The following is a 27,363-nucleotide window of genomic DNA, read 5'->3' on the forward strand; positions in this document are numbered from 1 at the left end:
ATTCCTTTCGGCAGTTGTCAGAGAGTGCCAGAAAATGGCATTACTGTGCATGTGCAGCTATGATGATGTAGGTGCCCATACGTTCGTACGCATAAAGCATTGAGAGATCTTGCATTAGGTCATAAACGAAACAGGGCATCAGAGGATATTCCAAGAGCATCAGAATTTCGTAAACCATACTAAAATGCACGATTCAGCTTAAAGGGCACATTCGTATGTCCAGATTCACAAAGGAGTAGTCCCCAGACTGATATTAAGCTTTTCAGTGTAGTTTTCGGAATGCAAATTTCCTTGGAGTATCAGTACTGTTATTATCTCATGTTTTGTTCTTTATTGGGGTATAATGTCATATGTCCCAGAAGATAAAAACATGAACTTGGAATTCTGCAAACAGTTAACACTACCCAATACTGTTTAAAATAAACTGATCGCCTCTGTGGAAAAGATTAATTAAGGCCAATTTTTTTTAGCAAATCAACAAAAATAACTTCATTGTTCTGCAAGCCAATTAATGCTTGACTGCCAAAAACCTGAAAATAAAATGAAACCAGAAAACTGGAACTAATAACACATTTTTGCCTTCCATAATTATATGAATGTATTATAATTCACTTTATAGCTCCCGTCCATGGAAACACGTTTTGTTTGTAAATGAAGAGGAAGCAGCAAAATCACCCATTGTAAACACAGTTCACGTAGAGACTACTCCTCACCCCATTACAACTCAGACTGCTCTGTGCATGCGGGAATCTGGCAGCTTGGGTGCGCCAGAAACATTTTTCCGGTTAGTATCTAGCTGCTTGCTGCTATTGCTGATACAGCTAAAAACTGCACTTCAAGCAGCCAGAAGCAGGAGAGGGTACTGCTCATACGCGACAGTACTGCACATGCACATAAGCCCGCTGGTAGCTGCTCAAATGAACCTAATGTAAACCGTTGTGACGTCATGCTCATCGGAAGCAGTTTGTTGTTATGAAGTATTGCATAGTCTTCATCCTAAAGCCTTTGACATGTTTTGCTGTTGGCAGACACTTGTGTGTGCACTGTGTTTTGTTGTTGTAAATGGTGCACTTGCTTTGCAACTTATGTTTTATTTTGTTTTTCCCCTCATTTATGTTTCATTGTTGCACTATTATTTTGCAGTAGCGGGCTAAAATAAACTTCTTTGCTAGAGTATCAGTTCTTACCGGTCAAAACCACGAAAATTTAACTGAAAACGAAAACAATGAAAACTCCTGGAATTTTAAAAATTTCCCAGGTTTCCTGGTTTTCTCTCGAATAAAAAAATTCCTGGGTTTTCCCCAGATTTCCCAGGGTGTATACACCTTGCTCCAAGCCATCAGCCACCATTTCCCAACCCTCTCTCCTGCTTCTTTCCTCCCATCACACTAGTCTACTTGCAGAACTGCACAGGTGTATCTCTCTCTCTCTCTCTCTCTCTCTCTCTGTCTGTGTGTGTGTGTGTGTGTGTGTGTGTGTGTGTGTGTGTGTGTGGGCGGGCGTGCGCGCGTGCGTGTGTGTGTGCACGCGCGCAAATGCACACTCAGTTTTCCAAAAGCTAACAAGATTTCATTATTATGTGTCTGTTGATGACTCATTGCTTCTACTTTTTGGTGAATTGTTATCTTTATTCCTACATTATTTAAAATCTATGATCTTGTACTTTCATTTCATAGAAGCTAGCAATTTTCCCTGTGGACTACAGCTGAGCATATTTGTAGATAAGTACTCTGCAAGCCACCTTATGGTGTGGGACATAATGTACTTCTGGTACCATTATCATTTCCCCCCTTCCCAGACAGATTCGCAGATGTTGTATGGGAAGAAAGGCTGTTGGGAAGCCTCCAATGGTCTCTAATTTTTATACTGTTCTCATCATGGTCAATTCATGAGCTTAGACGTGGAAGAAAGTGAAAAGTTACCTGACACTTTTATAACAAATGTTCTCACAAATTTAACATTAAACCTTTCTGTGATGCGCACTATCTATCTTGTGGAGTCCGCCACTGGAGTTTGTTGGCAATATCCTCTGTTGAAATACTGTTTTGTAAGACACATCATTCATGGATTAATTACATTAGCTATTTATGCATAATATGTTACATTTATTTACACTCAGTGCCAAATGCCAGCCCTGTAAAAATCATCAAGCCTCTGCAGGTCTTCCAGAATTTGGCTACTGTTTTCTAGTGATGCAACATTCCTATAGCCAATGGCATTATTTCCAACTGTTTCATGGAGCAATCTGGTCTAGTACACAGACATTTTTTTTTCACAAAATGAAAGTGGAACAGTAATAAAAGACTTCCAGAACTCAAGGAACATGTTCTCATGATCGTGTTAGATCTCGATAATAAAGGCAATTCCTACAGTCAAGAGTTTTGACCAGCTGCTAATGGATACACCTATTTGTCAGTTTTCTTGACGAAATCTGACTTTCAAATTCATTGAATGCTTCTCGCATTCCTCTTCTTAAGATAATTTTAGCTTTGTTCATACTTTATCAACGCAACTTTGACTTCACTTAAATCTATGCTGGAACTGTATTGTGCATATTATGTGTTAATAAACTAATTAACTGAAGCCCAAAATGTTGATGTATATTATTAAAATAAGAAATATTTACTACATTGTTATGTAAATGCAAACGCCAGTTACCAGTATCTAAAAAGATGTGAAGAGTTGCACAAACACAGACAGGCAGTGAATTATAACTACAACCAATGCTTAATACATAGACGTGATGTGTGTGTGTGTGTGTGTGTGTGTGTGTGTGTGTGTGTGTGTCTATATATTCCAAGACTTTCCAAACGGGAAAGCGCCGGTAGATAGGCACAATAAATAAAACACACACACACACACACACACACACACACACACACACACACACACACACACACAGAATTTCTAGCTTTCGCAACCGACGGTTGCTTCTTCAGGAAAGAGGGAAGGAGAGGGAAATACGAAAGAATGTGGGTTTTAAGGGAGAGAGTAAGGAGTCATTCCAATCCCGGGAGCGGAAAGACTTCCCTTAGGGGGAAAAAAGGACAGGTGTACACTCGCACACACACAAATATCCATCCGCACATACACAGACACAAGCCTTTTACAACAATGGGTGCAAAGGTTAGGTAGTTGTGTTGTCTCCAAAACACGTTAAAGGGTAGGGAAATTCAGGAAAATTTCGAAAAAAGTTTACGAAAAAAGTCTCAGTTAAAACAAAGAAAAAAAAAGTCGAAAAAAGTTTCGAAAAAAATTTCTTGAAAAAAAAAATGCGTGTAAATGTATTCAAAGGCCTGATTATGTACTGGCAGGTTATGAAAATGGGGCTAACAATTGTTTGATGAAGAAATAATAACGTTTAAACCTGTGGGAAGCTGCTAAAAAATGATCGGTTATGTGGGAAAAACGGGGATGGAAACAAAACGAAAGTTGTTGGAAATAGCTGAGATGGTTGTTTAATGGGTGAAAGGAACTGAAGCTGTGAAATAGTATTCACGAGTTTACACAAAATGTTTGTAAACTTGGAACAGTGGATTTTATAGCAGCGGTTATGTTGAAAGCGTTAAAAATTTGAGGTTATGGTTTGGAAGTAAATTACGTAATATTGAGTATAATTAGGCAGGATAAAATGTATGGTAGATTACGGAAAAAGGGAAGATGAATACAAAGTGAAACTACGTGTACAAACAAAAAGAGAAAGTAAGATGACAGAGAAGATTTCGAAATGCAACAGAGACAATAACAAACGTAATTGTTGGGTTCAAATTAATGATGATGTAAATAAAATAGAAAGAAACTTCCACTTGGGAAAAATATATATTAAAAACAAAGATTCCAAGACTTGCCAAGCGGGAAAGCGCCGGTAGATAGGCACAATAAATAAAACACACACACACACACACACACACACACACACACACACACACACACATATCCATCCGCACATACACAGACACAAGTATTTTGAATTATCAAATGCTGATTATCTTCTACAATAATTACACTAGAATTTCTGGGCCAGTACCATACCCTATCGCTGATGTTGCCAAAACACTGTTGGATTCTGGACTTCAACTACTTGCTTTTGTTACCTCAACTTTTCTGCACCATCTGACATACAGCATTGATTAATTAGGTTACTAATAAATAATTTCATGTAATTCACTTTGTTTTGCGAAAAAGCACTCCTCCATATGAATCATCAGACTGACAATGCTGAAGAGAAATACTGTTCATGTATTTCTATAAATCTGTAGCCTGCAATGTTTTCTGTGTATAAAACTCTATTGGCTACTGTACTTAATCAAACAAAGTAAATTCCACCCATATTTCAAAGCATTGTGTCCTTTTCAAAACATCAGTCTGTTTTTACACCTGTCTACAAGTAGCTGAGCTCCACCCAAAATTGTCAGTCTGCAATTTGATAGGTAATGAATAAAACCTATGACAGGTGTGCCCCATTGTTCGGCTCACTTTACTATTATGTATCTTTTACATGCAAGAACACACACTCCAGGCACTGTGGAACTCAAAAACTATCATGTTTAATTATTTCTGGGTGAGTTCAGTACATAAAATTAATGAGTGTTCTGCCTGAAATGTGTTGTGAATACTTGAAGCGTGTAAGGATATTGTACTGAAGTGAGTAATTGTAGGACATGGTGATGTCTAATGTGTACTGACTTAAATAAACTACCATGGTGTAATCATCTGTAACAAATTACTCAAGAATTGTGCTATGTAAGAACTATGTCAATTTTTTATTAATGTGGATTGTTTAGTTTGGGCCACTATTGAAAACTACACCACTGTTATTGTGTGTACTGGCTTGTAGACTTGCACTAACAATTGTTCTTAGTGTAAAAACTGGCCACATACTTCACAGTGGACAAAATGTTTAATTTCAACATAACTACTGGTGTTGTGTACATTTTTAATGCTGCCACATGCGACTCCTGTGTGAACTTTCAGCTTTTAAAGTCGTCAGGAGGAATTGCTACCGAGAAAAGACCACGAAATTCAGGTCAGCTACATCACAGTTGGTAAGATACAACTACTGGCTCACAATATAGTTAAAATTAAAAAAACTTACTCAGTGCTACCATTGCATGCATCACTGGCATTGAAGTTTCTTGAAAACCCTTGAGCAGAACTATCTCTGATTGGAACAAGATCCCTGCGTGAAAAAAAGATAGTTAAGTCACATTATAATTATAAATAACTACATAAAGCTTTTAACAAATAGTATTTGCAGAAAACCTAAATGCTCATAAATAGGTGTTAATTAAGGACCAGTCTCGTAACATCTTTTATGACTTATTAAATACACATATACAGGCAAACTCTAAGCATGTGCCAGATGACACTAGGAGAAGTGGTGACAGTGTCAGCATTCTTGTCTTTTGAAATACCTGTATCAACACGACTGCCATACAAAACATGAAAACTGCATGGACAAAAGTCTCAGAGTTGAATACTATGAGACTTCTGTACTGTCAAAGTCAACCCCTACACCCAATACATAATATATTGTGGAAGGTAGTGGAGATGAGATATTGCAATTAGGAATCTCTCTCAACAGACATGATTTTGTACACATGGATTTACAAAATGGGTGTCAAACTCTTGACTTGCAGTCCACACAAGCCAAACTATAATGTTTCTATGGCCCAGTCAAGCAATAACCAATTATATGTTTTTGTATATGTAGTACATCTTGAAATATGTAATTGAATTCGCCCTTCAGTATTCACTGATTAATGAGTGAATGAATCCCATGCTTTCTTTTGTTGATAGTTCCACACACATATAGCAGGTGAAGCATACTGTAGTTTCCTCTTTGAGTTTCACTGCCTAGTGTCATTAACGATAGCATAAGCAAGTGACAAACTTGTAACAACGGTACCTTTTGCATTGATATGCCCAATGGGCATTAATAGAAATTGTTTCACATTCAGTGAACAAGAAGAGTGAGTTTGTTTCTGTTAGTTTATTAATATATGAAGTAATTTAGTGAACAGTAAGTAACTGTTAGAGAAAAACACTAATTTTCACTTAAAATTGTATCATATTATGCTACGAAACAATTTTAATTTATTTCAGTCTTTAAGCGTACCAACATGAAATTAAACTCAGTTTATTTGTCCTGGGATTGCCTATTTTGTTTGAATCACACAATATAATGCTGGCTGCCATGCAAGGTGTTTGTTTACAACATGAGGGAACTATGAGGACTACACAGTGGCCCACAGAAGACTGGGAGCATAATAGACAATAGACTGACCAAAGAGTTTCTCATAATAATGGATCAATCAACTGATCAGATTTAATAAGTGCATAATGAGTGAGAATGAACAGTTAACGACCAATAAGGCTTAGAAGGTTTATTTGCATGATATAATGTTTTAGATAAAAAACATGCACATTCTTTCAATAGGTTAAAAGTAAATCTGTTGTCAACCTGAAGGTTTTATGAGACATAGCCCCCAGTGTAGGTGGTATGCTGTTGCCTTTCTCTGAACTCTTCAATGTCTTTCCCAGCCACCTGTAGGGAGATCTACATTTTAACATGGACTCCAAACTGCAGTTGCAACTCACCATCTTTTGTGAAAAGTACTAGATAAAAATTCTGCGAAAATTTACACATCAACAATGAAGCAAATGCTAACAAAAATGCTCTATTATACTGCTAGAAGGACACACTAAAGCCAAATTCCAAAGCCAGAGGAAATAAAAAGGTGTAATAATACGCTTAACAATGTCTTCACACATGTGCTGTCCCCCCTCTCCTTAAATAATAAAAATATCAATACTTTGACTGGTTTGGTGTGGCCCCTTAAAAACTTCCTCTACTGTGTCAACGTATTCATCTCAGAGTGGCACTTATGCTCAATGTCCTCAATTTTTTATTGGATACATTCCAATCTCTTTCTTCCATACAGAATTTATCATCTACAGCTCCCTGAAGTACCAAGAAAGGTATGCTATTTCCAGATGTCTTAACACATTTCTTGTCATTCTATCCCTTCTTCTTATCGTTGTTTTCTGTATGTTCCTTTCTTTGCTGATTCTGTGGAAAACCTCCTCATCTCATATCTCATCAGTCCACCTAATATCCTTCTCTAAAGTGATAGTCAACCTGATGCCTGCCACCCACTATTGGACATTACAGGGGCCATGATGGGTGGTATGCAGTTAGACGCTTTACAAACATTTTCATGGCTTTCATAAAATTTTGACATCTTGCTGTAACACTGCTTTATAAATTGTGTAAAGTAAAGTTATTCTTCTACTCAGCAACCAGCAGGGAGCAAGAATATTTTACTACTAACAAAGGTATGAAAGTGTGCGGTGGTAAAGACGGTTGATTACCCGTGCTCCACAGCATCACATCTCAGATGATACGATTCTCTTCTCTTCCTGTTTTCCCGACAGTCCCTTATTCCCCTCCAAACAATGGTGTATTTCAGACAGACATTCTCATAAATTTCTTCTTCACATTAAGGCCAATGTTGACTTCTTTTGTCTACAAATGACCTCTTGTCTGTGCTCGTCTATTTTTCATGTTGCCTGCTTTGCCCATCACCTGCTCTGTTGCTTCCAAGATAGAATAATTCCTTCACTCTATCTCCTTCTAGGTCTCCAATATTGATGTTAAATTCATCATAATTTCATTTTTGTTACTCCTCACTACTTTTGTGTTTTGGTGGTTTACTCTCAATCCAAAGCATGTTTTCATTAGATCATTTTATTAATAGGTTCTGCAATTCTTCCTTGAAGAACGGAGCCCAACAACACGGCAAAATGACACATCAATGTGAATATCCCTCCAACTTTGACGTTCTGAATATCGCACAATCGTTTTGAGGTTTTTAGGGCTGCGGATACCCAAATTGAATCATGGTGCGAGTTTACAGAAGTTTAACCAGTTTCCCGCCACCGTTTGCTGGATGGTTCATGGGGAGACAATATGGTGAAGCCCAGTGGTGAACAGCAATGCAAATTATCCACACTTCTCTTTTGTCCGTCATGTTTCGTCACCCTCGATAGGCCGGATTGTTCTAAGCAGTGGGCTGTTGGACACAAGTGCAACAAAATGGGCTACATTGTTCCTGTTTGTAATGCAAAATTAGAACAGCTTACAGCAAACACTGACATGGATGTCAATTGTGTATCGGCAACCTCCGTTGCACCCAATACGGCTTTTATTGATGTCAAGGTTTATTGGAAGTTTATGCAAGTCGAAGCTGGTGCTGCTGCATCGCTACTCAACTTGGGTTCTCCCCCTTTAGCGCCAGTGTCACATATATTAATCACCTAAAAACACACACACACACACACACACACACACACACACACACACACACACACACACACACACACACACAACGCGATTAGGTATTTTCTAGGCCCCAGTCATATACAAATCTGTGCTTTGTCCATTGTCTTGTCTTGTGGTAAACAATGCACGCACCGAAAATTTGTTTGGTTTGAACACCTATACCTTTTAGAGTTTATTATCTCTGATGAAGTGGCTTATACACAACTCGTCTCTTTATGCTCTGAATTTTCCACCCTGTTTTCTGCAGGTTTGGATTGTGCGAATAATTTCAAAGCCCACATCACCATGAAGGCCAGACCTCATTTCTTTCGGGCTCACCCAGTGCCAATGGCACTCTGTGAGCAGTCAAGGTTGAGCTCTACCGCCTCAAAGCATCTGGACTTGTCCAACTGATCACATACACTGAATAGATCACCCCCTTAATCAATGTCAAGAAGCCGCCGGGACGGTATGCCTTTGCGGCAGTTTCAAAGTTTCTGTCAATGCCCAGTCTATATTGAAACATATCCCTTGTCCCGCTCTGATGAACTTTCTGATGATACAATCTGCATATGCCTTGTGACCTACCGACTACTTCAATATTTAGTGTTAGCAACAGTTGTGTCCCAGCATGGGCTGGGGGCAGTGTTAGTTCATAAATATTCTGATGGCTCTCAGCAGGGAAGTCATTCTGCACCTGCTTTATTCATCTGATCTTGTGCCACAATTTTCACCTTTTCCACACTCTACTGGACAATATTTAAGTAATTTCCTTTCAGGGTGAAAATGCATTCCAATCATGGTTCGAAGAGCTCTTTGCCTCAAAACCATGTGATTCCTATAGTTGTGGAATTGAAAAGTTACCCCAGCACTGGCAGACTGTTGCAAACAGTGAAGGAGAATATATTATTGATGACCAAAGTAACTGTTATTTGTATCTGTAGTGTTTATTAAGCTTATGGAAAATTACTACAAACTTATGCACCAAGCAAATGTAAGGTACCACCTAAATATTTACTCTTCAGCAAACTGGTGATATTTAGAAGTTGATTGTGTGATGAGTTGCTGTTGATGGAAGATTACAGTCAGATGGACCTTGGCTGGTTACTGATCATTCACTGGAATTTCATCTATGCACTGGCACTACGTTGAATATGGTGAGACTTCATTTGTTAAACAGAAACGGATGGTTTTGTCATTGGAGGCCCATTATTTAGTAATGTCCCTGGCCATGCTTGGGCAAAATGAAACAGGAGTAACAGTCTTCAAGGCTACCAACGTGTTGTACTCCAAAAACGTACTCCAAAAACTGACTACTTTTAAGCTCAAGCAGCACTCTGCTCTCTTAGCACTAGCTCTTAACTGTTATATGAAACTCCTGTGTATAGCAATGAGGTGTGATGTTTTTTGCTTGTCTCAGAGCCAACAGGTTCTAAATAATGCACCGGTACTAGCGATCCCAGATTTTGGGAACGAATTTCTGTTTTAAATGCACGCATCCAATGCCGGGGTAGCAGCAGTTCTGCTTTAGAAGTAAGATGGGGAACTTCAGACTACTGCTTACGCCTCAAGTACTTGTCCATTCCTGAAATCAAATATTCATTTGTTTAGAGAAGTTTTGCTTTTATCTCGAGCATAAATGACTTGATCAAGGGCTGAGCTAGGTTTTGGCAAGGCCCCAAAAAGCCAGGAGAATAGCCCAGTGAGTAGTTCACATGTCAGGGACGAATGGAGACGTGTTGTCTTCAGCGATGAGAGTCGCTTCTGCCTTGGTGCCAATGATGGTCGTATGCGTGTTTGGCGCCGTGCAGGTGAGCCCCACAATCAGGACTGCATACGACCGAGGCACACAGGGCCAACACCCGGCATCATGGTGTGGGGAGCGATCTCCTACACTGGCCGTACACCTCTGGTGACCGTCGAGGGGACACTGAATAGTGCGCGGTACATCCAAACCGTCATCGAACCCATCGTTCTACCATTCCTAGACCGGCAAGGGAACTTGCTGTTCCAACAGGACAATGCACGTCTGCATGTATCCCGTGCCACCCAACGTGCTCTAGAAGGTGTAAGTCAACTACCCTGGCCAGCAAGATCTCCGGATCTGTCCCCCATTCAGCATGTTTGGGACTGGATGAAGCGTCGTCTCACGCGGTCTGCACGTCCAGCACGAACGCTGGTCCAACTGAGGCGCCAGGTGGAAATGGCATGGCAAGCTGTTCCACATGACTACATCCAGCATCTCTACGATCGTCTCCATGGGAGAATAGCAGCCTGCATTGCTGCGAAAGGTGGATATACACTGTACTAGTGCCGACATTGTGCATGCTCTGTTGCCTGTGTCTATGTGCCTGTGGTTCTGTCAGTGTGATCATGTGATGTATCTGACCCCAGGAATGTGTCAATAAAGTTTCCCCTTCCTGGGACAATGAATTCACGGTGTTCTTATTTCAATTTCCAGGAGTGTATATGAGAGAGATGTTATTGTCAAGTGCTGATCAGTTCTACACATGGTGTCAAACATTTTGTGAAAGAAGTGGAAGAAAAGTTCCCATTTGATATATTAGGGACAACTTGACACCATGAAAACAAGCACAAGTGAGAATGGTAGACATAAAAAATTTGAAGAGACCCATGATTTTCTGAAACAAAAATGCTTGGAGTAGAGAGAGAACATCCTCCCTTCCCCATACACACAAAATAAAGATTGTAGGTAGATATACAAAGCTTAAAGATAGTAGTTTTGTTGAAAAGGCAGTAGCGGATAGAAAAAAAAAATACAAGGGATTTTTTTTGATTACGTGGTACAAGTCACTCCAAAGTCTAGATCAGGGTGGAGAAAAGAATTGTGGAGTAGAAAAAAATGGCATAGCAGTTAATAATTCAATTCCACGGAGTCAACAGTGTGCTGAGGGCAAAAGACAGGTCAAAGTAAAGCTTTATCAGACTTATCAATTTTCTTGTTTTATGTGAGACCAACTGAACAGTTAGGTGGTTATAGTTTCTCCTCCTCCTTACTGCAGTCTATGTAGGGCACTACCTCTGGCTAGAAGCACTGATACTCTCTATCTTTTTCACAACTTTTCCTGAGCTTGTGCACTTGTATCAAAATTGGTTTTGAATAAAACTTAGTACCGGCACACAGACACACAAAGAAACTGAAAACAAAATGACCATTGCAGTTAGCACAGCACCTTCTATTGTCAACTGCATTTTCATCAGATGAGATTGTGTTTTGTTCCAGTACTGCACCATTTGCACCAACTGCCATACTTGTTTGTGGTCCATTGATAGTAGCACTTCTGAAACACAATGAACTAATGTTAAGATTTTTAAAAGTGGAAAAATTATCAACATTTCAGAGTAACGAATTATGAAGCTATACCTACCAAACAGATATAATCTTCTGAGTAATTCTAACTAACAAAGATGTCAAAATCGGTGTGGAAGTGCACATAGCATTCCTACATTATCGATCTTAAAATATTTTAAAACAAATATTTTTTGAAGTTCTCTTAAACCAAACAATCAATAACTTACATTCTACTTTCTAAACATTGTTCATATTCACATTATTAACTTCTGCATATCAAAAATTTCTCCGACATGAAAAAGATACTTACATTTAATTATTGGTTAACTACAACAAAACAAATTGAAGTAATAGGCCATGTGCTACTAGCGAAGACAGCTCCAAACAACTGCATTCAATACAGATACTTGGGCATCACACAACTGCATTAAATACAGGTACTTTGGTACACGGCTATGTACTAACAGTCATTTCTGAAATTTGGATGCCTTATGAGCACAAATTAATGATTCACACTTTCTTCTCAGAAATTTTAAAACAAGCATTCAGTCTAGCCCTATATCAAATGATGCTCTAAATAAATCAGTGCATGGTATCAATACAGTGCAAAACGTCACACATGACAATGCAATATTTCAGGTGGTCATATCTCAAAGTTAAGTTGATTGCAGAGATAAAGGGTCAAGTGTTTTGGATAACCCTTTGCCTAGTGACTGATTGTATACACTATGTGATCAAAAGTATCCTGACACCCGGCTGAAAATGACTTACAAGTTCATGGCACCCTCCATCAGTAATGCTGAAATTCAATTAGGTGTTGGCCCACCCTTAGCCTTAATGACAGCTTCCAGTCTCGTAGGCATACATTCATCAGGTGCTGGAAGGTTTCTTGGGGAACGGCAGCCCGTTCTACACGGAGTGCTGCACTAAGAGGTGAGGCCTGGCACGAAGTCGTCGTTCCAAAACATCCCAAAGGTGTTCTATAGGATTCAGGTTAGGACTCTGTGCAGGCCAACCCATTACGGGGATGTTATTGTCATATAACCACTCTGCCACAGGCCTTGCATTGTGAACAGGTGTTCAATCGTGTAGAAAGATGCAATTGCCTTGCCCGAATTGCTCTTCAACAGTGGGAAGCAAGAAGGCGCTTAAAACATCAATGTAGGCCTGTGCAGTGAGAGTGTCATGCAAAAAGAAGGGGTGCAAGCCCCCTCAATGAAAAATACTACCACACCATAACACCACTGCCTCCGAATTTTACTGCTGGCACTACACATACTAGCACACCGGAAATTCGTCATACCCACATCATACCGTCATCAGGTCGCCACAATGTGTACTGTGATTCATGACTTCAAACGACGTTTTTCCACTGTTCAGTTGTCCAATGTTTGTGCTACTCACACCAAGCGAGGCATTGTTTGGCATTTACTGGCGTGATGTCTGGCTTATGAGCAGCCACTCGATCAAGAAATGCAAGTTTTCTCACCTCCCACCTAACTCTCATAGCACTTGCAATGGATCCTGATGTAGTTTGGAATTCATGTGTGATGGTCTGGATACATGTCTGCCTATTACACATTACGACCCTCTTCAACTATCAGTGGTCTCTGTCAATCAACAGACAAGGTCGGCCTGTACGCTTTTGTGCTGTATGTGTCCATTCACGTTTCCACTTCACTATCAAATCGGAAATAGTGGATCTAGGGATGTTTAGGAGTGTGGAAATCTCACATACAGACATATGACACAAGTGACACCCAATCACCTGATCACGTTTCAAATCTGTGAGTTCCGCGGAGCACCCCATTCTGCTCTCTGATGATGTCTAATGACTACTGAGGTTGCTGATATGGAATACCTTACAGTAGGTGGCAGCACAATGCACCTAATATGAAAAACATTTTTTTGGGGGGTGTCTGGATACTTTCGATCACATAGTGTACCCATTAGAAGAACAGACATACTGTAGCTACCCTACGTATGGGGTCAATATTTAAACACTCCTCCAACAAAGGCAAACTGAGCAAAGTGGGGGCCTTAGGTGGTTTACAAAAACATCATTTGTTCATGACAGTTCCTGAGAAATCCCCCAAAAAGCCGTGATTTTTGGGTACCGAAAGTACCAATTGTAGGGATGACCACTTCTAACTTCAAAAATTTTTTCAATATCAGTATCCATTATTGAGATCGAGAGGTTCAAAGTTACCATACTTTTGCATAAAAATGGTTGTTCACCATTTCTGCGCCTTGGGCCGCAGATTACTAATAACAAAAATTGGTTTAAATTTTAACTATACACCCTTTAGACAGTTATACAGAAACACTGTTTTCAAAAATATTTATCATTTATCAAGATACACATGAAACACCATAATATTTTGGCAAGAAAAGTACAAACTGTACAGATGGTCACTTCTATAATTTATATAATCGTCTAAATTTTTACCATATTTTCTTGAGATGATGTTTCTGGGGTACCTTGAAACATTTTTTGATATCACTATCAAATACTGATAACCAGAGATTCAAAGTTACAGTACTTATACATGTAATATTTAGTCTGATGAATAAATGAGTTTTATTTTACATAATGAACACATGGAAAGTGCTCTGTTGTCATCACAAGGTTTCTGAGGTCACCAAACTATGTTTTGGTTGTATTTTTTCACCAATAAAACTATATGACATGCTGTCTCAGTATAATGGGCACTTCATACCCACACAAGCTGACTTAATCTGAAAACCATCCCCAAGGACACATATGTTGAGAAGACACAATGGCAGTCAGAGAGAAAGAAAGACACAGCGGCTAAGGAAGAGAAGTACAATGGGACCTAGCCAATGGCAGTAGGACAAACAGACAGTGAAAGTGTCAGAAAAGGAGACAGTGATATTGAAGAGTAAGAGAAAGGGGTGAAGACAGTGACAGTGGGAGAGACAGACAGGGAGGAGGAGGAAACAATGGGAGATCTGGCAGTGAGCAGTGAAAGGCAGATGCTGAGTATGGAACCTTCACAACAAGTAGAGACTGTGTAAAAGGATTTAGAACAGTCTGCATTATAAGAGCACAAATACATTCGCAAGCCAAATTTTTTGGTGACAAAGGTGGAATGAGACAGCTGGTGCCCCAGTTTTCTGTCAGTCTTTTAAAGAGGAGCATATTTGGCTTTTTTTCTTCTCAAAGAGGAATATTTTTCAGCCAGTTTTCTCTAATAACTGGCAAGTGAAATTCTATTTATACAGATACAGCGTGTGACAGATCCTTCCACTACTTCAAAATTGGTCTACACTCAAAACTATCATATCATGCTACTAAGCTAGGGCAACATTCATAGTTGTATTGGTCTTAAGTTATCAACTAATTATAAAAATAATTATGTCTTCCGATTGCTGCATTCAAAAACTTCATCGCGTTCAAGGTAACTGGAATGGACAAAGAACAATAGAAAAGTCATTTACTACCATATGCCAGAAACTAATAAATGTCGAACTAAAGTAAATTGAGGGTAAATTTAGTATCAGATTCCAGTATTAAAATTGTAGGCCTGTTATTCTGTAAATTACAAAAATAGCACCAATCCCTGTATTATTTTATACCATTACATTATGTTGTGCAAGCTAAGCCAACATGTGCAACACACAATTTTTTTCAGTAAATTAAAAATTAAAACAAAAACACACAGTAAAAAAAGTGTGACAATACTTACAAAAGTGGTCTGTGCGCATGGAGTATTATAGGCATGGGTCGCTGAAGTTTCTGAAAGGAATGATGATAACTATCATCATTCGCCTGATCTCCACTTGCATCACTGCAATTATGATCAATAATGCTGTAATTAATCAGTCTATACACAAGAAACACAAAGAATATTGTCTCATGACATTGTCTGCACTGTTGTTCACCAGCCCTTCAAGTGTTCCAATCAAATTTGATCTACTATTCAGGACTGATAACCTAGGCATAATAATTCTTAATCATACAGTGCAGGCTTTCACGGCCGGAATAGTCTTCAGTTAAAACTTCCGAGCTGAGAGGCCGTGGTCGATGTATAAAATTTCCACCTGACGTTTCGTCTCCAGCTGCGGGAGACATCTTCCGAGGTCGTCCGGCTACTGCCACTGAGGCTCCAGGTACTCTCGCATTTATAGAGCGCATAGAGGGCACCACCATTCGTCACGTGATGCCGACAGTATGCCTATCTTTGGAGGCGTCATTATTCTCGATTAAGAGTAATCGATTGTCATTCTTCTTGCGCAATGTCGACATCCATATTTTGTCCAATTTTAAAACTTCCTCTTTTCTATTAAAATTGTTGTGGTGTTTGTGGATCTCTATTGCTTCCCTATACATGCGTGGATGATAATGGGATGTTCGTGCTAGAACGCTAGTCTCATTAAATTTAATTTCATGGTTCCCATCTCGAAAAACATGCTCAGCTACGGCCGATTTTTCGATGTGTCCTAAGCGACAGTTTCTCTTATGTTCGGCTAAGCGGGTGTTTACACTTCTTTTTGTTGTTACAATGTATACTTGTCCACAACTGCATGGAATTTTGTATACCCCAGGTGTTGCTAGGGGGTGTCGAGCGTCTTTTGCAGTTCTTAAATATTCCTTAATCTTCTTGGTGGGTCTGAAGATAGTTTCGATCCCATGTTTAGCCAAAACTTTGCCGATGCGCTCTATAAATGCGAGAGTACCTGGAGCCTCAGTGGCAGTAGCCGGACGACCTCGGAAGATGTCTCCCGCAGCTGGAGACGAAACGTCAGGTGGAAATTTTATACATCGACCACGGCCTCTCAGCCCGGAAGTTTTAACTGAAGACTATTCCGGCCGTGAAAGCCTGCACTGTATGATTAAACGCCTCTACGGGGAGGAAATGTCAGTTTCGGTTCGGTCACTGGAGGGACTGCGCAAGAGGAAAGCACAACAACTGTGTACTCTTACTTACGGGACACCGCGACAGTGCCGAAGTTTCTGAAGGCGAGGAGAATGTTTCACTCGGCGCAAGCGAATCGTATTTACAACCGCATGGAACTAGCGATGCTACGGGAACGAATTCACCAGACGCGGCGGGAACTAGTGGCAACTAGCAGTAAGCTGTTTAATCTCCATTTGTATATCAGTAACATAATGCAGTGTTATGACTGGAATAAGGTAGACTGTCTAACGTTCAGGACTATGGAGCTCAGTGCAGAAATGGCAACTAACAGGCAGAAGAGGAAATTCGATGGCCTACAGAAAGGTAGGAGTGAAATATCAGTCGCTGGCAACTCTCGAACTGTGATTAACATGTCTGGGAGAGAATTAACAAAAGAGGAACATTCAGTTCTATCGAAAGGAGGCAACTTTGCAGTCACGCCACTAAAGGTTCCGACGGAGGACATTATAGCAAATGCGGAGGCGGGAATCCGTTTGTTATCATCGCATTCCGCGGATGAAATCAGGACTGAAACAGCCAGAATATTATGCCAAGCAAAACCACCTACCAGCAATTTGTCCCAACCGGAAAGGAGGGCATTGAGGGAGATCAATGCGGACAAGAGCATTATTGTACTAGCAGCTGATAAAGGAAATGCTACGGTTTTGTTGAACACCGAAGATTATCACAAGAAGATTAGTGACCTTTTGGATCCCACTACGTATAAAAAGCTTCAGAAGGATCCTACAAACAAAATTTTGAGAAATACCAATAAACTGGTAAAACAATCTTCTCTTTCTTCGGATGATAAAAAACAACTCTGCAAAACGGAAGCTTATCCGCCCAGGCTATATGGACTCCCGAAGGTACATAAAGCACAGGTACCGTTAAGACCGATTGTGAGTGCTATAGGATCTCCAACACAAGAGGTGGCCAGATATCTCGCCTGCTTGCTGCAACCATACATTGGCAGAACTGACAGTTATATTAAAAACTCGGCACATTTTATTGAAAAACTGAGGGAGATTAACGTTAGCTCAAGTGACATTCTTGTGAGCTTCGATGTAGTGTCATTGTTCACCATGGTGCCTGTAAACGAAGCTATTTCATATATAGCAGGTATTTTCCCGACTGACTTAGTGGCTTTATTTAGACACTGCTTGACGACAACTTATTTCCAGTACAACAACGAGTTTTACGAACAGATCGACGGGGGTGGCGATGGGAAGCCCTCTCAGCCCAGCAGTTGCCAATTTATTTATGGAGATCTTCGAACAGCGAGCGCTGCAGACTGCCAGTAAAAAGCCAGCTAAATGGTACCGCTATGTTGATGACACATTTGTAGTGTGGACTCATGGTGAAGAAGAGCTGGATGTCTTCTTGGTGCACCTGAACAGTATTAACCCGAAGATACAGTTTACGATGGAGAAAGAGAGCAACGATCAACTCAATTTCCTGGATGTGTCGGTAATTAAACGGGTGGATGGGATGCTGGGCCACAAGGTATATAGAAAGAACACTCACACGGATCGATACCTCCACAAGGAATCAAATCATCATCCTAGGCAAAAGAGAGGTGTCATGAAAACCTTGGTGGACAGAGCCAACAAAATCTGTGAGCCGGCTTACTTGCAAGACGAATTATATCACTTACATTCGGCCTTCATGAAAAACGGATATACCAGCAAGGAAATTGATCGAGCCCTCCATCAAAGAAGAAAAGAAGCCAGAATTCAAGAGCAACAATGGTCACCTATTGGAAAAGTTTTCTTATCGTTCATTAATAAAGTCACGGACCGCATCGGCAAAGTTTTGGCTAAACATGGGATCGAAACTATCTTCAGACCCACCAAGAAGATTAAGGAATATTTAAGAACTGCAAAAGACGCTCGACACCCCCTAGCAACACCTGGGGTATACAAAATTCCATGCAGTTGTGGACAAGTATACATTGGAACAACAAAAAGAAGTGTAAACACCCGCTTAGCCGAACATAAGAGAAACTGTCGCTTAGGACACATCGAAAAATCGGCCGTAGCTGAGCATGTTTTTCGAGATGGGAACCACGAACTTAAATTTAATGAGACTAGCGTTCTAGCACGAACATTCCATTATCATGCACGCATGTATAGGGAAGCAATAGAGATCCACAAACACCACAACAATTTTAATAGAAAAGAGGAAGTTTTAAAATTGGACAAAATATGGATGTCGACGTTGCGCAAGAAGAATGACAACTGATTACTCTTAATCGAGAATAATGATGCCTCCAAAGATAGGCATACTGTCGGCATCACGTGACGAATGGTGGTGCCCTCTATGCGCTCTATAAATGCGAGAGTACCTGGAGCCTCAGTGGCAGTAGCCGGACGACCTCAGAAGATGTCTCCCGCAGCTGGAGACGATACGTCAGGTGGAAATTTTATACATCGACCACGGCATCTCAGCCCGGAAGTTTTAACTGAAGAATAATTCTTAATATATTCAACCACAGGGAAAAACCTAGCAATTACTTTCTGTTAATAATGAGACTATATCATTCCTTCTAAATGTCTCTTTAACATATTTTAATTAACAACAGTAAATAAGGAAGTCACTCCTATGTTATGGGGAGATCATAGTTTGCCATCTGCATGACAACTTGTATACAAGTTTGTATATGCTGCATGACAATCTACAAGGATTAAGGTTATTTACACGTGAAACACCCTTACCTATGTTTATTAATTGTGAGCAAGATAAAACTTCTGCGTAAACTATTGATGGGTATGAGTTTAAATTTAATTTTCTTGAAGGAAACTGACTGCAAATTATTAGTCATGTCTGTTGTTCATACACATCTCAGTTGGAGAGTGATTATGTCACTAAGGGATGCTGTCTCTTAACACCGTTTTTGGATTTGAAATCAGCAGACTTTTTATAATACACGGAAAAATATGGCTTGGAATGTTACTGGGGCTGGAAGTAGTTTATATCCAGTTATATGGATAATATGAAATTAGAACACCAGAAAGGAACAGAATGACCCCTAGTTTGCAGGTTTTGTTATAATGTGTTGGACTTTTCAACAATTCAAAACCAAATTACTTTATCTTCACTGGTATTTTGCCTTTAATACACTGGTGCACGACAATTTATAAAATTTGTCATTTTAACAGGAATTTTGTTAAACTTAATCTCCACTCTAAATGCTACAGTAACAGATATTGTTCTGTTGTAAATATTGCAAACAAGAGTTGATGGATGCAGGTAATTACACTAACAAGGGAAATGTGGCAGACACAGCCAACTGACTCACCTCATGTTTGGCAGGTCACTTAAGTGCAATCTGAATTGATGAACTGTTAAGATATTACAACTCAGAATCCTCTATTTTGGAGGAAAAACAGATGGGATCAAACATTTTCACTATCAAATACGGAATCTGTAAATGATTATTTTTTGAGAAGTTGAGAAAAGAAACTTTAATGACTACTGCTTATTGAGGCACAACATAATTTAGTTATTCTTGACCACGATGGCCTTTGGTACTTCTTAGACATCTGAGCAATCTGTTTCTGTTGCTGTTAAAAACTGTTACACCACATTTTTAATTTCTACAAAATAGCTTGTGAGATTTTAACAGTATTAATAATGTGTGTACATTCTTCACAAAACATACATAAACTTATTTTACACTAACATTTTCTTGACTCAACATATAGAGTGTTTATAATTTAAGTTCCATTTTAAGAGCACTGTAGAAACATAATCACTGTTCAGAATGATCTCAAATTTGAACAGTTTATTACCAGCACAGGGTGAAATGTCAGGGAGCAAACAAAATATTTAATGAAAATTTTACCAATAGATGGCACTGTATCTTACTATAAATGGGGTCAGCTACAAATGACAGATGAATACCAATAGGATGGCTATGGTATGAGTTGCACATCACATCATCTGTACTGTTCAAGTTTGGCAGTCAGCAGTTGTGGCACTGTTAGCAAGGACACATAAAAAGCTAAACGACATCAATTTTTAATTGTCCTTGGGCAAGAACAGCATAAAAAGCAAAATTATGGTTTATAATTGTCTTGAGAATGGTGCAAAACATATTCAATAAGATGGCCAACATTTTCTGCCACAACTTGAAATCGAGAAACAGCACATTCCACAACAGACCAGAGAGTCTTGTGTGTGTGTGTGTATGTGTGTGTGTGTGTGTGTGTGTGTGTGTGTGTGTGTGTGGAGGGGGGGGGGGGGGGTGTAACAGAGAATGTGTTGTGCAAAGCGAGCCTCATTTCAGCTACATTCATAACTGGAACACTGAACAAATCAATCTTGCTGATAACCATACACCCAGAAGTTACATGGATTAAGATCAGGTGATCTGGGCAGTCATACTGTAGGGAAATAATGGATGATAATTTTTAGAGTTTCTGAAATGCCTCTGGATCAATTGGTTCACAGGCTTTGCAATGTATGGAGGAGCCCCATCTTCAATAAGAATGAGTCTATCCACGCATCAATGCTGTTGAAGGATACAAATGACAGTGTGCAGGAGACTCTCATAGTATTTACTAGTGATGGTACAGGAAACAGGACCCGCAGGACTCATCTCGTCAAAAAAATCGCAGCCTTACGACATATGATGCTGTCACCTGCACCACACAGTCACCTTCGCAGGATGATGTGGTACCAGTTGAAGTACACAGAGATTTTCCATTGCCCATATTCTACAATTCTGCGTACTGACATATCCTTGGGGATGGAAATGGGCTTTTCCACCCACAGAATGTTCCATGGCTATTCAGCGTCCATTTCTGTGTAAGCAAGAAACTCCAGAGAAAATGTTTTGTCTTGCTGGCAGGTCAGCAGGAAGCAACTTCTGAACATGGGTAATTTTGTATGGATAGCAAAGCAAGATGTTTCATAGGATATTATGCACCATGCTTGCACGCATGTCCAAAGTTCAGGCAATTCCCTGTGCACTGAATATTTGCACACCACAATCCTGGAACATCATGGCCTCATCTTTGACAGACATCAGGTCAACTGCTTTCCTTTCCCTGCCACAGTACACTTCAAAAGAATCTGCACTTTCGAATTTTGTGATACTTTTCTCCACTCTCTTAGCAGACATCCGACCAATGCCTTTTCCATACCCTTGACCATCCAGAACTTCTGTTGAACTAGTGGGGCACAGTCACTATTCTTGTAAAAGAGCTTTACCAGCAGCATGTGATCCTTCATGGAGACATCCATGTTGGTAATCTTGAATGGGCAGTGAGGAACAGACACGTGCCGTGCGTCTGTTGGTGTGCACATTCTGAAGCTTACAGCGCACAGCGTTTCCCCCTGCGTCCATATTATGCTGCTCAAATCAGACGTCATTCTGAACAGTTGTTCTTTCTACAGCGTTTTGAAACTGAAGCTTCAATTGTTTCTCTCGATACTTTGGAACAAAGCACATTCCAATGCAGGCCAGCAATTGATTACATTATTACTTTGCACTTTTCTTTGGAAGTTGCTGAGATTGCCATCTCATGTTGAAGATGCATGTCATCCTTAATAGAGCTCAACATATACACACGAAAATAATAACACTGCACAATATCTGCACTTTTATCTATGACATTTATTTTATTATTCTCTGTTGCAAGTATCATCCATTGGTAAGAAGATGATGGGACACACGATTCCTCTGGAGTGATATGTTTCACCACATATCCCCCCCCCCCCCCCCCCCCACTTAGACGAATGATTTAACTTTTAAGTGTATCTCCACACTTTACATGGCATTTACATTCAGCATTATTTCAAATTCTTCAACTGTTAGTATTAAGCTTCTTCGTTACATCTCCTTATCAATATTTCCCTATGGGATCCTCTCACATCTCTATAAATGATGACAAGTCTAAAAATTAATATCAACCACATTATAGAACAACTAATGTGCTTTGCATTTACACATAGTATTTCTTTATCATGGCACTGTAAAAGAACATTATAATTGGAATAATACGTCTTTACATTTGCAGATGGCATTCCTTTATCATGATAAACATAAACAGTTTTGTTGGAGTTGTGTGCTTTCATGCTATAGTTACTAAATCTGCCAGAAGTAAAGTCACTGACTCTGGCTACCTTTCATTTCATAATAGGTTTATTTTCCCCTTAAAATTTATCTTGGTGAAGTTACATTCTGAAGAGTTAGAAATCTTAAGCTTTCACGTAGTTTCTATACCAGTGGTTCTCAAACTTGGGGTAATAATCCTCTGAGGGTAAAAAGAAGTTTTCTGAGGGGTAAAAACTAAATAATTCAATTCTATTTCAGTCATGAAACTCGATTATTTTCAAAAGATCATTACTACTGCCACAATTTTGTAAGATTATAATATTGATTTTATATGTTAAAAATTACTGTTTTACATCGCTGACAATAAAAGGAGACATATACGTAAAAATTGCTAAATATCTCACGAAAATGTGTTCTCCAAGTTGTAGACAGTACCTGCACCAGTCCAGAAATTGCTTAATTACCAACTTTGAAACAGATAAATGAATTAACTGACAGTGCGACATAGGGGCTACTATAGTGTTGTACACATTATTATTATTACTATCAGTGGCTGTGGTCACACACAAAGCATCAACAGACTTAGCCTTCAATTTCTGTCAGTTCAGAAGTGATTTATGAACAGTCCGTATAGTGCATAAATTTTTAACTTGGTTGATTTTAAATTGGGTTGCAGTGTACAAGATCAAGCAAGTGTCACATTAAAGAGGGGTAATTCAGGGCAAAACTGTTTTGTAACAAGTGCCTATCCTCACTGTGGATAGTTAGTTTTCTTATCCGAGAAGGAGTTGTAGGTGGAACTTAAAGATTCACCACGAATTTCTTGCTATTTATTCTAACTCTAACACATACATACACAGACACACACACAAAATAAATATTATTCATCTTTCATCATTTTAAAAATGAAAGTATTCCAGGAAAAGTCTTTCATTCTACAGTCTAGTTAGGAGCTAAAGTCGGTAATGATCTAAAAAGGTTGGGAACCACTATTATATAATGTTGTTCTTTCGTCTTTTTGACATATACAGGGAGTCCCAGTCAAATATCCCTGATTTCAAGGACCCAGGAGAGAGAGAGAGAGAGAGAGAGAGAGAGAGAGAGAGAGAGAGAGAGAGAGAGAGAGAGAGAGAGAGAGAGAGAACAGTAGGTACGACAGTGGAAAATGCGTCACATTGTAGAGCATCTCAAAGAATTTATATTCTTGCATCAGAAGTGCTAAATTTCATCGCCAGAGTGCAGCATGGTTGCATGAAATGAAAATGGCAACTCCACAGAAGGATGCGCAAGCAATAGTGTTGTTTGCACAAACAAAATCCTTTGAAAGGGCACAGCCGACTTCCTTCCCCGTCCTTCCCTAATCCAATAAGACCGATGACCTCACAATTTGGTCTTTTCCCCCAAACAACCCAACCCAACACCATAATTTGATTCACATTTCATTGCCAAAATTACTTCAGCCCTCAAGACATCCCTTTCCAACATGTATTGCAAATAGGGATGGCAGGTAAATCACAGATTGACTCTGTCACAGGTGTACTAATTAGTTAAGGTTTCCAAACCCCTTGTCATTGGTGCCAACATATAGTATCTCCCACCACCGACACTACAGTAATGAGCTTACATACAGCAAATGGTGTTAGTTGCCAGAGAGAAAATAAGGAATTTTATTGCACACTATAAAAATTAAGTACTTTAAGAAACATATGAACCCTGCTTTATTTCTGCCACACAATTAGACACTCTTTAACATTTTTTTTCTATTCTCTCTCAATCTTCAACTACTCAGGCTTGTTTTATACTGCACAACATTGGATTAAATATAAAAAATTAAATATTTCCTTACTTTTAAAATTACATTATACTATCTACACCTCAAATCCATAGACACAACTTTTCTTGTGTTCAACTTAACTCTTCACCTTTTTCCAACAGAGCTGAAGTCCCTATACATAATATCCTCCAAGCTATCATATAGCTTGCCGCAGATCTAGTTCCGTCTTCCTTTGTGCATCTACCCCATCATCTACCATAGCAAACATATCTGGGTACAACACGCAGTTCACAACCAATATCTCCTTACCTTACCCATCAAAAACAGCTTTTCCTGTATTGGAAATAACAAAATTAAACCACCTTGTTGAATGTTTTCAACCTATATCAGCCCTCGAAGTAGTTATCTATCAAAATTGTAGCCAGCAAATCTTGCCCGCAATTTAGCCATTATAAAATTACGTAAGCATGCCATAAATATTATTGTAATAGTCATGTGAGCACATTATGATTGTTATTTTAATGGTCCTGTTATCACAACATAACTTACTGTAGTGAACAACAATCCTGCAGACTCCTCTCCTCATCAATATGATGTTGCTATGTTGTTGCTGATATATGGGGAGAGAAAAACTTGAAGCAATGCAAAAAGGGGAAAGAATATTCTCTCACCAACAACATTTCTAAAGATAATGTACACAATTATGGAGCAGTAACACAAAGTTACCTTCAGTGTCAATTCCTAGGGTGAATGTGTAATTCTGGCTAATTCCAACAACACATTTGGAACATACAGTGAAATTTAGAGTATGAATGCATGGCCGAGATTGAAAGACAACTGGGTCATTTCATCTCAAATCAAGTAACAGTCTGAACCTTGATATCTCAGATTTGGATGAATTTTTTCTCAAGTAATGTACCCACTAACACTTTCAGTACACTTTCAGATTTTTCTGACCTTTGGTTTTTGAGTTTCAAGGGTTTAAAAATTAAAAAAAAACTCTGTTTTTGATCAATCGATGATTGTTTTAAAATGCTGTAGCTCAAAAACTATACAACCTAGAGAGCTCAAACTTGCACCATTGTAGTACAATTGGTTGATCTTACATGGAATGACCCAACTAACATTTTCTACAAATTCATGTTTTTTTAAAAAGACAGATACAGACAGCAAAAGAAACTATAAGCAGGGCATACAGAATAGTGAGGAGATAGAGTTGGTGTACAGAAAATGAGATTTAATATATATATATATATATATGAACAAAACACACAAACACACACACAGAATTACAAGCTTTCGCAACTGGCAGTTGCTTCGTCAGGAAAGAGGGAAGGAGAGGGAAAAATGAAAGGATGTGGGTTTTAAGGGAGAGGGTAAGGAGTCATTCCAATCCCGGGAGCGGAAAGACTTCCCTTAGGGGAAAAAAAGGACAGGTGTACACTCGCACACACACACACATATCCATCCGCACATACACAGACACAAGCAGACATATTTAAAGGCAAAGAGTTAAGGGCAGAGATGTCATTCGAGGCGGAAATACAGAGGCAAAGAAGTTGTTGAAAGACAGGTGAGGTATGAGCGGCGGCAACTTGAAATTAGCGGAGGTTGAGGCCTGGCGGATATCGAGAAGAGAGGATATACTGAAGGGCGAGTTCCCATCTCCGGAGTTCGGATAGGTTGGTGTTGGTGGGAAGTATCCAGATAACTCGGACGGTGTAACACTGTGCCAAGATGTGCTGGCCGTGCATCAAGGCATGTTTAGCCACAGGGTGATCCTCATTACCAACAAACACTGTCTGCCTGTGTCCATTCATGCGAATGGACAGTTTGTTGCTGGTCATTCCCACATAGAAAGCATCACAGTGCAGGCAGGTCAGTTGGTAAATCACGTGGGTGCTTTCACATGTGGCTCTCCCTTTGATCGTGTACACCTTCCGGGTTACAGGACTGGAGTAGGTGGTGGTGGGAGGGTGCATAGGACAGGTTTTACACCGGGGGCGGTTGCAAGGGTGGGAGCCAGAGGGTAGGGGAGGTGGTTTGGGGATTTCATAGGGATGAACCAAGAGGTTACGAAGGTTAGGTGGACAGCGGAAAGACACTCTTGGTGGAGTGGGGAGGATTTCATGAAGGATGGATCTCATTTCGGGGCAGGATTTTAGGAAGTCGTATCCCTGCTGGAGAGCCACATTCAAGGTCTGATCCAGTCCCGGGAAGTATTCTGTTACAAGTGGGGCACTTTTGGGGTTTTTCTGTGAGAGGTTCTGGGTTTGAGGGGATGAGGAAGTGGCTCTGGTTATCTGCTTCTGTACCAGGTTGGGAGGGTAGTTGCGGGATGCGAAAGCTGTTTTCAGGTTGTTGGTGTAATGGTCGAGGGATTCAGGACTGGAGCAGATTCGTTTGCCACGAAGGCCTAGGCTGTAGGGAAGGGACCGTTTGATATGGAATGGGTGGCAGCTGTCATAATGGAGGTACTGTTGCTTGTTGGTGGGTTTGATGTGGACGGATGTGTGCAGCTGGCCATTGGACAGATGGAGGTCAACATCTAGGAAAGTGGCATGGGATTTGGAGTAGGACCAGGTGAATCTGATGGAACCAAAGGAGTTGAGGTTGGAGAGGAAATTCTGGAGTTGTTCTTCACTGTGAGTCCAGATCATGAAGATGTCATCAATAAATCTGTACCAAACTTTGGGTTGGCAGGCTTGGGTAACCAAAAAGGCTTCCTCTAAGCGACCCATAAATAGGTTGGCATACGAGGGGGCCATCCTGGTACCCATGGCTGTTCCCTTTAATTGTTGGTATGTCTGGCCTTCAAAAGTGAAGAAGTTGTGGGTCAGGATGAAGCTGGCTAAGGTGACGAGGAAAGAGGTTTTAGGTAGGGTGGCAGGTGATCGGCGTGAAAGGAAGTGCTCCATTGCAGCGAGGCCCTGGACGTGCGGGATATTTGTGTATAGGGAAGTGGCATCA

At 39.9% G+C, this 27,363-nt stretch overlaps 1 protein-coding gene across 50 annotated transcripts in view; it reads right to left on the reverse strand.

Moving 5' to 3' along the window:
- Positions 1-27,363, reverse strand: part of LOC126336387 (uncharacterized) — a 258,002-nt gene that overhangs the window by 81,804 nt on the left and 148,835 nt on the right. For 29 of the 50 annotated variants that reach the window (XM_050000040.1, XM_050000060.1, XM_050000051.1 and 26 more), the window contains 3 exons: positions 15,347-15,448; positions 11,518-11,625; positions 5,096-5,179 (listed from right to left, as the gene is read on the reverse strand). In XM_050000040.1, the coding sequence (XP_049855997.1) occupies positions 5,096-5,179; positions 11,518-11,625; positions 15,347-15,448 (294 nt within the window). The remainder of the gene's footprint in view (positions 1-5,095; positions 5,180-11,517; positions 11,626-15,346; positions 15,449-27,363) is intronic. The other 21 variants (XM_050000052.1, XM_050000047.1, XM_050000045.1 and 18 more) reach the window with 3 other exon arrangements.

The sequence above is a fragment of the Schistocerca gregaria genome, chromosome 2, assembly GCF_023897955.1.
Source record: "Schistocerca gregaria isolate iqSchGreg1 chromosome 2, iqSchGreg1.2, whole genome shotgun sequence".
NCBI classification, from domain to species: domain Eukaryota; kingdom Metazoa; phylum Arthropoda; class Insecta; order Orthoptera; family Acrididae; genus Schistocerca; species Schistocerca gregaria.